This window comes from Anarrhichthys ocellatus, unplaced genomic scaffold (assembly GCF_004355925.1).
Source record: "Anarrhichthys ocellatus isolate YVR2014 unplaced genomic scaffold, GSC_Weel_1.0 scaffold2, whole genome shotgun sequence".
Classification (NCBI taxonomy): domain Eukaryota; kingdom Metazoa; phylum Chordata; class Actinopteri; order Perciformes; family Anarhichadidae; genus Anarrhichthys; species Anarrhichthys ocellatus.
The window spans coordinates 12,863,230-12,877,598 of NW_022280032.1; the positions used below are offsets into that span (position 1 = coordinate 12,863,230).

At 41.4% G+C, this 14,369-nt stretch overlaps 1 protein-coding gene across 3 annotated transcripts in view; it reads right to left on the reverse strand.

Annotated features, from left to right (window-relative positions):
• The window catches only part of mapk8ip2 (mitogen-activated protein kinase 8 interacting protein 2), a 29,167-nt gene that overhangs the window by 9,821 nt on the left and 4,977 nt on the right, over window positions 1-14,369 (reverse strand). For 2 of the 3 annotated variants that reach the window (XM_031859259.1, XM_031859241.1), the window contains exons 2-5: window positions 7,641-7,746; window positions 5,800-5,811; window positions 732-965; window positions 540-615 (exon numbers count right to left, since the gene is read on the reverse strand). In XM_031859259.1, the coding sequence (XP_031715119.1) occupies window positions 540-615; window positions 732-965; window positions 5,800-5,811; window positions 7,641-7,746 (428 nt within the window). The remainder of the gene's footprint in view (window positions 1-539; window positions 616-731; window positions 966-5,799; window positions 5,812-7,640; window positions 7,747-14,369) is intronic. The other variant, XM_031859250.1, reaches the window with a different exon arrangement.

Below are 14,369 nucleotides of genomic sequence, written 5' to 3' on the forward strand. Positions count from 1 at the left end.
TTGAAGCACAAATAAATGCTTCAAATCACGGTCATGCCCTGAGACAGAGCTATACGTGATTAAAAGGAGAGCATGTCTGATGAGTGAGATGTGCGAGTGACATCCAATTATGGGTTCATTCAAACATTACAACATTGCAGACGCTTCTCACTAAGTGCACCTTTCTAGTTTTTTATGTTTAATTGTTTGTTTCTAATTGCCTCTCTTGAGAGAAATCCATCTAAAACCATTCAAGGCAAAGCTTCGATGTATGCCATCTATGATCAGGACATAGCTTACTCCATATAGTGTTGTCCAGACAAATAAATGAATGTTGGGTGTACTGCATCCAACGTATGAAAAACGATGAAGCAACATAATTCCTGCAACATGCAAATTAATTACAATTATTTCTGATAACTTCTCCAAAGATTAACCGAAATCTTGTCAGTCAAAATAAGCTGCATCTTTTGTGAAGTATCATGTGTAGTAGACTAACAACTAAAATAAATAAAAAATCGTCCATACCCAAATCTATAGAGATAATTGTGTGTATTTACCCTGTGAGGTCTTGCGTAAAGAGTCCTGCCAGCTTCCTTTCTTTGGGGACAGACTGCTGTTATTGTTAAGTGAATCCTAATGAGAAGAGAGAGAAGGAGATATTCATAAAAATGTACAGTACAATTACCAAGACTAAGAGTTAAATATCTGTGTTTCGTGTGTGCTTTGGACCACAGCTTCAGGCTGCTTACCTGTGACACAGCAGTGGTGAGGTTTAGTGTGGTGGGTCTACTCTTCAGCGTGCCAAGAGTAGGGGAGAGGGGAGGGGAGGCAGAGGGGGACGGGGGTGCATCAGGGTCAACCTCTTCATCATCTTCCTCATCATCATCATCATCCTCGTCGTCAATCATCTCAAACTCTTGGAAGTCATCCTGGAAGGAGCATACTGGGCGGTGCATGTCACTCTTCTCCAGAATGAGAGAGTCCTGATGCCGGAAGAGAGAGGGAAAGAGAGAGACTTGTAATGGGGTACAGAGGATAAAGTAAAGGATGCTTTATACTTTCCCACCTTCAGCCTATTTCAGACAAATTAAAGCATCTCCTGCCCTGACAGCAGAGGGGGAACTATTATGTAGCGAGCCAACACAAAGGGAAAAAGCTGCTACCTTCAGTCCACTGCCTATTACTTCCATTTTCATTTTAAAGCTTTGCCAAGAACAGGCCTGTCTGAGAGATGAATAGAACAAGGAGAGCACAGATGGACAGCATGCAACACAATGTTCTTTGATTACAGGGCATTTGTAAAACACACACACACACATAAAAGCACTGTAGTGGGCAACACTGCAACAGAGTTCACATTAACAGCCACAGCATATTTTGCTGATGTTTTTTCATGCAGCCCAGGGTGTTTTGTGTGTGTGTGTGTGTGTGTGTGTGTGTGTGTGTGTGTGTGTGTGTGTGTGTGTGTGTGTGCAAGTCTGAATACATGTATGTAAGTACATAAAACAGAGAAGCTAAGTGCAGGCTTCAGCATCAGCAGCATTACCACCTCCCCGTAAAAAGATAAAGGTGAAAAGGTCGAACTAATTAAGTCACTAAATGCAAAGCAGAGCAGAACAATGGAGTAGTCTTGAGGATGGACTGTTAGGAAGAGAAAGGAGGGAGAAATAGTGTGTATGTGAGCGAAAGACGAAGATGAAAGAAGAACATAGGAGGGGAAATTAAATGAGAACGGATCAATCAGAAGTCTCTCAAGTTTCAGCTGGTTTACCGGAAAGCAGCACACTGAATGATTGTGAGGTTTATCAGACCACACCTCCAAGACTGTGTATATGTTGCGGTGTAGCTTTAATGTTTGGCAGATACAAGGTGTATTATTGATGGTGAGAAGTCTAGAAAATAGCTTATTGACACACATCTGACACTGGCTGCTTATCATGGAAGAAGAGATAATTGCACATTCTTTGACGAGACAAAATTGGTCATAGCTGCTTTTGGAACTGTATAATCTCTGATCTACATTCAACCTTACAGAGCAGACAAAAGTGACAATATGAAAATGTCGTGGTTATCCTGGCCAAAATTCAGGCTTATTCAGGCTTTGATAGCGAGCTAGAAAGCTTTTTCAAGTCACTTGTGACGTTCCCAATTATCCCAATATTAGAAATTCACCACGATCAACTTATTGTGACTGTTTTCTTAATCACGAGCCACGTTAAAAGTCCATATCGTCCCATCCCTACTCAGTTATCTTAATAAAAGCTGCTACATCATCGTTTCCATGGACGCTACCATGCCTTCCCTAATTTGAATTTGAAAATGAAAACACAATGATTGATTTATTCGGCTTTGCCGTTTGAACAGCGCAGCAGTTTCTCTGCCTCTCAGTGCAGTCTCTTTAATGGATCAATCAAAGCTCACCCTCTCGCACAGCCAATACAATTCTGCTGACGCCTGGTGCATCCACTTTATGCCACAGCAACAAACATTAACACTCAATCTATTACCGAGAGAGTTCACATGAATATGCATACCTACATCGAATTAACGTAACTATTTATACATGATTTAGCTTCTCGGATGTGACGAAATGTATTTAAAGGTTTGTGTTTGGGCCATGTCTAGTCTTCCTCCTTACGTTTTATGTTTTCTTTCATCTTTTATTTCAATGTTTCCTGTTTTATTTTGTGTTACTTACCTCTACTCTCGTTTCAGACTCTTTACTTCCTGCCTTTGTGTGTTTCCCGCCTTTGTGATTGTCTGCCCAGCCCCTGATTGGATCCACCTGTGTGTAGTCACCCACAACTCGTCTTTGTTCCCTGTGTCAAGCGATTTCCTTGTGTTAATGGTCCTGTTTTTTTGATCTCTGCTTGCTACTCCTGACCTCGTCTTTGCCTCATCCCTGCCTGATGACCTGACGGATCTCCTTTGTAGCAAACCTGTTTCTGAGGAGTAAAGTCTGCTTTTCTGCACCTTATACTGCTCTCTGTGTTGTGCTATTGAGTCCTGTTTTTCCCTGTGGTTCCACGAGTCTTAACAGTTTGGCATATATGTTGAGAAACCTTTCAGTCCATCATTATAAGCATTCTGGCTTCATAATCTACTGTCAAAATTCAATCCATAACACCGAGACATCCATCAGCGAGGTTGTGAAAATGCCACATCTGCTTGGGAGAATAATCTGCACTGTCAGGAGACATCCTTTGGCGAGGCCACCTGACACACAGGCAGGCACACTTAAAGGGAAAAAAAAGAGAACTATAGATGAGAACTATGTGTTGTCGAGACGCGATCCACATGGTCCCAGTTCCCCAGGACAACCCATATATACCCGTGACTGTCCCTCCTCTGTCAGTCAGCAGACTTATGCAGTCATACTCTCCTGCTGGCAGAGGAGGTGTTGTGAATGAGTTTAGTCCTCTTACACACACAGAAGCAAGCATTGGAGAGCGCAACTGCAGTCAATAGAAATTAAACTATTGTAAAGTTAAAATGGTATTCCTTGTATCATACACAGACACGCCCAAATGCATTCAAACTGTATTGCTTCACAGTCATAAACACACTTGTGATTTTTTTAACAGCTCTGCTTATGACTAATATTTATACAGTCATTTTTTCTCTCCAATAGGGCAGTGTCTGATGCTGTCTGATCTCTAATTAGCAGACCACAGGCTAATGGGTAATTCTACACTGCTTCTGCTGCTGCACATAGTGAGATGACTGCTCCACTATACAGCGCTGTCCTGACTGGGGTGACAAGAGGCTTCGGGTTGAACTGCAGGGCCATCTTGCAGATGTTATCTGTTGGCTGGGATCATGTTGCAATCAGTTATTTGTCTGTCTTTTGCATGATTGTATTTGAACACACCTGCAAAGCCATTAGTCTTGGATCACTCAATAATGGAAAAATGGAGATGACTTACTATTTACTACATCTACACTCATTGGTCATTTAGCTCACATCCTGATCATGAATAAAGTTATACCTTCATAATCACCAATGTCCCAAATGTATCCCCTAAATTGGTTTCCTTTGTACAATGATACTATAAATTGTGTCTGTGTGTGGGTGCATGTGCGCCCACGTAAAGCCCATTCACCAAATTTGGCTCGTCATCTGGGTCAGTTTTTTGAGGGAGTGCGCGACAGATGTCGATTAGCCTCCTATTAATGGAGACCACCTAGTGAGTGATGACCTCCATCTATCAGTGTATCTCTCAATTTCCACATTTCAAACTAGCACCACAGCTGAGACACAGACACCACAGCTGAGACACATACTGAATTATGCATGCACTCATGGTGTTCAATCAGGGCTCTGGAGAGACGGATCTTAGAGAGACAGGAAGTGAAGAATCAGGGGCGAGATGCGGCAGAAAGCAGCAGGGCGTGTGTGTGTGTGTTTATGTGGTACTCAGAGGAAAGATTCAGAGACAAAAAAAGGGAGGGGCTCCCTCTGTTGTGGTCACTCTGCTTGTTATGTTGATGTGCTCGGTTGAAAAAAAATGAAAGGTCAGGGAAAAAAAATCAAATCACACGGTTGAAAACACATTGTCAAACCTAATCCCCTCTGACATCATGGAGAGAGGAAAGCTGGAGCCAGAAATGCAATAGCGTTTTGGCATTTGGCCAGCAATTACCATTTCCTCAGAGACATAAAATCAGACATTGAAAACAAACCCATGTGAACGATCTTTAATTGCCTGCCTTCTGCTCCGGATGGTAGGATAAGATATCTTAAGGCATCATGTGTGTGAGTCCATTCTTTTTTGTTTACGTGTTTGTGTGTGTGCTCCTGTCACGAAGTACTGATCTAAAGGGTTATGCAGATTAAGACCTGAACCCCATAACGAATTGGAATTAATCAGAGCTGGGGATTGGGGCCGGAGAAATAATCTCACTGTTTAGTTTGGCTGTTCTTCCTAAACATCAAAGACATGCTGCCCAGTATGGCTGAATCCTACTGATGTAAAAACCAGAAGCCTCTCTCCTCATCAGCAGAGTGCGGGACGCAAGGGAGGGACTGCTGCTGCTGATGAGCTGACAGAGTGTCACGCACCCTACTGATACAGGCAAAATCAAATACCATGTGAAATACTCGCACAAAATTCTCTGTCTCGCCTTTCTTTCTCTGTTGTACATGCACACTCTCAGAGGGCAACTGGGTGTGTCCTATCCATCCCATGTCAGCAAGATTACTTCCTCTGGGCAATGATGTAACAAGGACAGACACTATCTCTGCTCTGTGCTTTCTTGTTTGTGAAGAGAGCAGTCAGGGCCTCTGCTGATGTGTGTCTGATTTGTTTGTGTGCATAAGGGAAGGAAGGAGGGAGGTAGGAGGAGGCAGAGGCCACTGATGCATGGTTTACTGCTGTATGACCTCTCTGGCACAAGAAAAATAAATCCACCCTTTACAGTCGTTCTTTCTCTGTCGGTCTCCTCACATGCTATGCAAACGCAGCTTTCTATCCATAATATGTTTTGTTGGTGGATTAAAGTGGAGGAAGCAAAATATCTAGCACAGAGCTTAAACCCAACCATCCCTGAGCCAAATCCCCGTTCCTAGTCACCTCAACAGAACGAGAGAGAGAGAGAGAGAGAGAGAGAGAGAGAGAGAGAGAGAGAGAGTGGGGCGCAAAGCTTTAAGGGGAAAAGGGAGTGGAGAGGTGGTAGAGAACAAGGGAGGAGGGAATCTGAGCTCTGTCTCTGAGCAACACTCTGCAAAGCAGGGAGGGAAGGGAAGACACATGGGAGGAAGAGAGGGTGGGAAGGAGGTTGTCTCTGCATAGCAGCAAACTGCACTGGGTCACCCACCCTCTGCTGCAGCTGTGGCTCCATGCCACCACCATAAAACATGTACATCCCACAGGATGGAGAGAGACAGAAAGACAGAAAGAGAGAGAGAGGATATGAGATAATAGTTCTTAGAAATTGTGTAATTAAGGTCTAAGCTGGTCAGACATTTGGGATGATACAGCTAATGACTCAATTGTTTGCATAACACTTCATAACACAGTCAGTTGAATAGGATGCTTGGAAGTACTTAGAATTTATATTATATGCCGAGGAGTTTAGTGAATGTTTACGGTTTGCTCAGATCCAGTATGTATTATAATGATCTGTATGATTATCAGAGTACATGGAGAATGCTTCACTCTGTACACTAAAGCCATGCATGCTTCTCATTTTGTCCCTGGTATTAAAATATGGTATACGAGGCTTACTGCAGTCATCACAGTAATGACTGTGATAACTGCAGTGCTGGTAGCTTAGATAAAAATTCCTGAGCTACAGAGGCTTACATAAGATAGCTATATGTAAATAAGCAGTTCTGAACATTAAACAACTATACATACATTGATTTTGGCTATTCTTTGCTCAATGTAAGATTTAGAAAAAAAATCCTTATTGGTACCTTTAGACACCTCTAGACAGAAAGCCTGACATAAAGGAGTGCATGAGCTTATGCTGTTATGGGTCATGTTTAGAAATGTACGTAAAAAATACATAAATCAAAGCAAATTAAATAAAAATGCCAGGAGATCCAGTTACTCTTGGCTTATGTTGTCATGCAAACAAATACACGTGCATGTAGGCACACACACACACATACACACACCTACCTACCTACCCACAAAGCGCAATAGCCTATACTGTTACTCATGTACAGAAATGTACTGAACCTACGAGGTATATTATATCAAATTTGAAAGCCTGTGTGTTCTGTGTTGGGTGAAGGTGTGTGTATGTACGTGTGAGATGCAGAGAGAATGAGAGAGACAGGGAGGGGGGAGGAATTGTGACTTGCAGTGCAATATAATGTCTATACCTCTTGCTTCTTACATACACACACACACACACACACACACACACACTATGTTTGCCATAGACACATATACCACTCTCTGACATCCATATCAACACACATACATTATTTTAGTTGTATAGACTTGCTACACAGTTCTATAATATCACTGTGATGCCCTTAGTGGAAATAGCACATAGTATTTGCCTCATAGGGCAAACATGAGAAAATAGCTCAATATGGTGGAATATAGTAAAAACTACAATTTTGAAGCCAGAGCTTTAGATTGAAAGCCTGAGATAATAGAACATACGCTATGGCTGTCAAAATAGTGTGGTTTTAATGGGTTTCAATGGGGACATATTTATTATTAATTAGCTGAGTGTCTGTATTTTGGCTACACTGTTTATTATAGACTTATTATGGAAGCTACGGTTGAACTTCCAAAATTTTGAAAAAACCCTCACAACCCTACCAATTTTTATGACATTTGCATTAACACAAAAAAACACAAAATAATCATAAAATGAAAAATGAAAAAGCCAGAAATATCTGTAGTAAGGCACAAGGGTTAAACACGTCACACTTTTCAGCTCATTCTGAATATAGTTTGCTACTACGCTTGCTATTTCCTTTCTGTATTACCTGCAGATTGACACATCATTGACATTAATGAACTACTGTGTGATAAGAATTCACCCAAAGCAACCTTAGAGGAGCAAGGCAGAAGAAAATCCATCATGCAAACAGTAAAACAACATACACTGTACTCATGTCCATTTGCGTTGTCACAAAAGATGCAAGGAATGGTAAAAATTTAAATAAAAGAAACAACAAAGGAGTGGCCCACCTTCTCATATGGATCAGAGTCATAATTGAGTCCAATCCCACAGTCATCTGTGATTTCAGAGAGATCTTCATCATCAAACTCCTCCAAGCTGATGTCGTGGGCTGGCCTGGAGAAACAAGAGAGACAGTACATTCACTACTATGTTGTGACGAAGAACACTCATGCCTGCAATATGCATGTTTCATCGGTGAACGCTCCAGAGGAGAATTTCTCATTGAATTATGCCCACACACTGAGACCTGCTCTACCTCATGGACTGTCACTGTTTAGCTGGGCCCCAGTCACATATACTGGACAGAGGCAGCCACACACCCACGTCCTCTATCTTCTCTTCCCTTATAACAATCCACACTAACAAGATGAGACACATTCCAGTGGTGCAGAATGACATCTGCAGCAAGCAACAACAGCAACACATAAAGTACAGCAATTAAATGCCTATATTTTAAATAAAGTTGGCTAAATTCGATCAAACAAGATGTGAATGGTATTAACAGAGTTGTCAGTGAATTACTGGCAGTTGCCTCTTGCACCAGAGTTTCTGAACTTCGGCATCAGCACACTACAGCAGGGAAGCTGTGGCATTGCAAGTTTTCTTGATTAGGCTCTATCTCATCTTTGCCCCATTAGTTTCAGCAGGCTCTCAAATCTACAGCGGTTAGCTCGCTGTGTGTTGAAGGAAATGCTGCATTGCAGCTTTGCTAGGAAGAAAAGGACAGTGCATATTATGTATGGATGCAAGCTTACATCACACGGTCATATAGGGTCCTGTCGACACAATGTCATTGGTGCCATGGAGAAAATGAGGACGTGCTGATGCATCTAAAAGTATCACAAAAGGGGGTCATGAATAAGTCACTGTAATCAGACCGGCCCCATGCTACTGGTCTGCTTTAATGTACAGCAAGGTGCTACTGACAGAAAATACAGGTAAAATACAAAGCTAATCATGGCAGAGATAAAGAGTAAATATAGCCTGTTATAAGTCTTTGGTCAATTAATATAATTCAGTCAAAGCACAGAGAATACAATCAATTAATGAGGATAAACACATTTTATATAAGTCCTTATGCTTATCAAAGGAAAAAAAGGTATGAAAAGTTAAACAATATTAAAAGTTATGATAATCTGAACAGCACAAAAGGTTTTGTAAAATGGTGTGGTTAAGCTGCTACTGATACTGACGCCTTGATATAACTCGTTCATTTTCCTTTGTGGAAAGTTACAGTTACACACAAACTATTAAGCGTGACCTTGCTGTTGATATGTATTATCTAATTGGAGAAAAATTGTACTAAAGATGCAACTTGAGGATTTCCATTTTTGGGGGAAAACTACAGAAAGCTCCTATTACAAAAATGCTAGAAATGTATTCATAATCCAAACTTAAAGTCATAGTTTAGTAGGCTACTCTGCATACATTTTCATAAACAACAATTCACACACATTCATGATACTTCTTCATTTATCATTTTTAGATTTAAATATGGTTCCTACAGAGTAGCTTATTGATTTTCGTGTAGAACAAGCAATATTCAGCTATGGTACATTAAATAAGATTCCAATAAGTACTTTACTTAAAGAGACAAATTGAAATACCCAAATGAATAACATCTTATTATGTCCTTGTTCTATAATGTGTTTGGTTAGGAGGTTTTGGGCTGTTTGTGGAGGGGGTGAGGTATATTGAATTAATGTTAGATGTGCAAATCAAGTATGTAGCTTCTAAGAGAAAGCGTCTCAGGGTCACCCTGCCTGAATTAATATGACTGAAGTTTTGATGACGCTCTGGCTGATATGGGCCTCCACATGTGTATAAAAAGCCTGTTCAGATCCAAGCAGAGTTGTATCCATCCAAGAGTGTACAGGACGAATCATGTCTTGTCTTGTGTCAAGTGTCTTGTGTCAAGTGTCTTGTGTCAAGTGTCTTGTCGCTGTTTTGGTCTGCATGGTGCTCGCAGAGGGAATCGTCAAGTAAGGAAACTATTTCTCTGTGATTTTCAATTCTGTGCCTGTTGTGTGATATAAAAATTTTTTTTTTTATATCAAAGAGCTAAATGGTACTTTTGAAGATCCACTGCTAAAGTGAAAGTCATAGGAAGTGTTTTTTCTTCCTCAGGATCCCTCTGCAGAAGCACAAGTCTATGCGTGAGGCCCTGAGAGAGAAAGGGATCGAGCTGCCTTACCAGGATCCAGCTCTCAAGTACCAGGCTGATGAGTTTGCCGGCTCTGCCAACATGTACGTACATCAATAACTACGCCGATGTAAGAAATCCTAGGTTTCGGCAGTTTTACATACTGTTCACAGCATTGACTGATGGGTTTGTACTTGTCTTTACCTCTTTACCTTTCTTGTTCCCCAGACCACCTACTATGGCGCCATCAGTATCGGATCACCCCCCCCAGTCCTTCCAAGTACTGTTTGACACCAGCTCTGCCAACCTGTGGGTGGACTCTGTCTACTGCAACACTCAGGCCTGCAGTGAGTAAAAACTAACAGGCTGTTCACGACAAAATCCCTCATTTGTCACACTCTTCAGAGCATATTTGCATGTGATGATCTCCTCTTGAGGACTTATTAAAGCTGATATAGGCCAAGCGAGCAGAACTAGTCATCCTATTTCCAAGAGATTACATATTGTACATACATGGGATTTAGAGTTCTAGTGTAATTACAGGCATGCCACTACGCATTTTCGGTCTTTGGCAAGCGCCAGCAACTGTTAGTAAAGTAAGATTCAGCCCATGATTTCTAAAATCAAGCAAATTTTTAGAATGTCAAACGGCTCTGCAAGGCATTAGGACACGTTTGTAGAAATGGCTCCAGAGATAATCCCGATCTATGCGATTCACAGACACACACACAAAGTTCAACCCCCAGCAGTCGTCTACCCACTCTGGCAAGGGACAGTCCTTCTACCTGCCCTACGGAGCTGGAAGCCTCCATGGAGTCTTTGGATATGACACTGTCAATGTGAGTCAAACCCAGCAAACAAACCATGTACATCTGTTAACACTAGACTGGACCAGTCTTAGGATCTGAGACAGAGAACTGCCAGGAAGCAGACATTTTTAATATCACCTCAATTAGTGATGTCTCACAGTTAAAACATATCTAACACTGGTGTGGCCAAAGAAAGTGTCCATACACAAAAATCAGTGCAGCAGCTTGTTATGTGTGTATTAAGTGTTGAATTAGTGAAAAGACAAGGAAATATACATTTTTATAAACAAGATACTTTCAATACCACTCAACTAGAAGAATAATTTTAATGATGTATAGAATCAACAGAGGTCTCCTTTATTTAATGACGCTGTCTACAGTCATATAGGCTGAGGCTTGACCACGTATGAAAACAGTCTATGAATTGTCATCTTACTCGTCGTATTGTTCGGTTTTGGACCCATAGGTTGGCGGCATCGTGATCAATAACCAGGAGATCGGTCTGAGCACAAACGAGCCTGGTCAGAACTTTGTGGTGGCAAAGTTTGACGGCATCCTCGGCCTGTCCTACCCAAGCATATCAGCTGGAGGAGAGACCCCTGTCATGGACAACATGATTAGTCAAAACCTGCTGAATGCCGACATATTCGCTTTCTACCTATCCAGGTATAACTGCCACAAGGCTTCTATTCGATACTGTAAAATGTATAGTATGGACACATGGCCTCAGATGGTACTGTATATCCATCCAGAGAGCTGATACGTTTTTGTTTGTGGTCTCGTGTAGAGAAGGACAGCAGGGCAGCATGCTCTCTTTCGGAGGAGTGGACAACAGCATGTACCAGGGCCAGATCTACTGGACCCCTGTGACCTCTGACACCTACTGGCAGATTGGCGTTGATGCTTCTGTGCTTTTCAACATTTCATCAGCATGAAATGTCTGATGATCTTCTGATAACTGCTGAGTTTTGCTGCCTTGATTAGTGGTTATTTTCTTTGTTCTATTAAGACCGCAAGAAAAAACTAAAACTCTTGGCATATGTGGTGCATTGCAGATTCCAGATCAATGGTCAAGAGACCGGCTGGTGCTCTCAGGGCTGCCAGTCCATTGTGGACACTGGAACCTCCATGCTGACGGCCCCAAGCCAGCTCATGGGTTCCATCATGCAGGCCATTGGAGCTCAACAGAGCCAGTATGGACAGGTAAGACAAATTAACAGATGACATGGTCACACCGAAGCCACCATTATTATTCCTCATTAAGATACAGTTCTGTCCACAGGCTGCACCGGAATGTTATGAAACAATGTACAAATTAGGCCAGTTTGTTTTGGTCTGAGTTTCTGTCGCTCTCAAACACTATCTCTTTCTTGTCTTGATCTCCAGTACATGGTGGACTGCAGCCAGATCAACAACCTGCCAACTCTCAGCTTTGTTATCAGCGGCGTGTCTTTCCCTCTGCCTCCTTCTGCTTACATCATTCAGTTAAGTTACTACATGCATGAATAGCATAAACACACATTTGTGTGTGTGTGCCTCTATGTGCATGCCATATTGTTGTATTTGTTGGTGTGCGTGCAACGTTATGAACATTACGAAATGTCCCGTCTCCACCTCCAGCACTACCAGAATGGATACCAGTTCTGCTCAGTAGGCATCACCCCCACCTACCTTCCCTCTCGTGATGGCCGGCCCCTGTGGATCTTTGGAGATGTGTTCCTCAGAGAGTACTACTCGATCTACGACCGCACCAACAACCGTCTCGGCTGTGCTGCAGCTGTCTAGGTGTCCTCAGTGTAACCTAACCTGACCATTAACATGGTCAGATAATAATGATTTAGTCTGCTTCCCCTCAAACACTGCCAAGAACCTGAGGCATTGGTTCATCTCAAACTTTTGTTCTGAGATATATTGTTATGCAATATTGGTCTACGTGTCTTACCAAGACGAGCCACCAAGACTAACTTCCCATCTGTCAAAATGTATGTCTTAACCAAAACTGGAGAAATAAAGTCACTAATGAGCTCCTTATTCAAAATGGAAAAAACATCGGTATCCAGTATAGCTGTATCCAAGGCAGCTGTGACCACCACACAAGTGGAGTAAAGTCCCATGTTCTGTTTGTGGATTAAGGCTTGGAGAGTTATGGAGAAACAGAGGAACAGTTCAGCTGGACAAGGAGGGAGGAAGAAGAGAATCATGTAGAAATGTTGAATTCAAAAGGTTTAAGTGCACAGGACAAATACAAATCTTTGTATTTTTTGTATCTTCATGGCACAAAGCAACCTGCCACTTCAGATAAAATGCATACAAGCTGTAGAGCAGTCATTTCCAAAGATTAAGTCGGGACACACAGATGGGTCACAGGAGATTGTATTATGGTAACCAAATAAATGTAAAGACTTTCTCCATCAATATTTATATCTGCAGTACACCTTTGAGCCACATGAGAGAGAGCCTGAATGTTCGGTATTGTTCTGATAATTGTAGCCTTTGAATAACATTGAATCTAAAATGAAGGCTAGCGTTTACTGATGACAGGAAAATAAACTCTGCCTAAATGCATTTATTTGGTTTAGTTTATAAATTATCTAATATGTGGATTTTCTTTCAATAAAACATGCACAAAATGTGATTTATCAAACATATATCGAAATGGCTGGTTTACCCTATTTAAGATAATATAAAATGATGCTGAAATGGCAGTAAACATTCATTAATTCATTAATGCACAATATTGTGGATTGGGTCGCGATGGTTTGTCATCTTTAAAAACTGGGCCCCCAGAAAAAGCTGCTGTAGAGTCATCAAATGTTTGTGATGGTCTCTTTCTTAAACTAAATATACTGATGTCCAACATGTGCTACAATACCACATTCAAATTTAATTTCACCCAAATTACAATGAAACATATTTTCTCACTTAACTATTGCAACATCTAGCCATGTGAGTAGCTGTGATTTTATTTGTTTTACTGTCTGTCGAACCGAAACCCCATTATGGTGCTCATAGCTTTAGAAATTTACAATTAAAAGAAATCTGTAGCAACCACTTTTAAGAAACAGTGTCTGTTACTCTGGCTAATCCGCACAACGGAGTGAAGTGTTGTAACTTTAGAAAGAAAAGTATAAACTGCTGTATTTCCGATGAAAACTCTAGTTTATAGTTAAGTGTGTGGATTTACAGAGTAGCAGGGGCCCAGTTTCTGGTAAAAAAAAATGTCTATGTTACTTTCTATGTTTTTTTCCACTAACTAAATTCCATTATCTTCCACTGTACTGGGGTGGAGGCAGAAATCTGAGCTAGATATCCCAAAACCTGGATTTAAATAAAAAAAGGTAATTGAGAAAATTTGGATGAACTGGGCCTTCATTATTGTCTGACATTTGTCTTTTCTCTTTTCCCTTTCCTGGTGTCCTCCGTTCTCTATTCTGCTGTGTTTCCAGACTCCATTTTGTTTGTGTGCTCATCTGCTTAGTGTTGGAGTTCTCCTGTAGATCTGCAATGCACGTCACAATAGCGTGTGGCCCCATTTCCCCTAAACTGCAAAACCTAAGAATGTGTGTCAGTTAAAAGCTGCAGACACAGAACAACGCACAGAGCAAAGGCCTCTGTCCTCCCCTTGAAGAGGGAAAACACCGACTGTCCCAATCCGCACACAAAGGTACAGGTACACTTCATATGCATGCACATACAAACCGTTTCTTTTCTCTTGGATGGTTTATGTCCCTTTCTGACATATTCCGCATGATTTTTGATTTCAGAATCTACATCAGTTGGTGAGA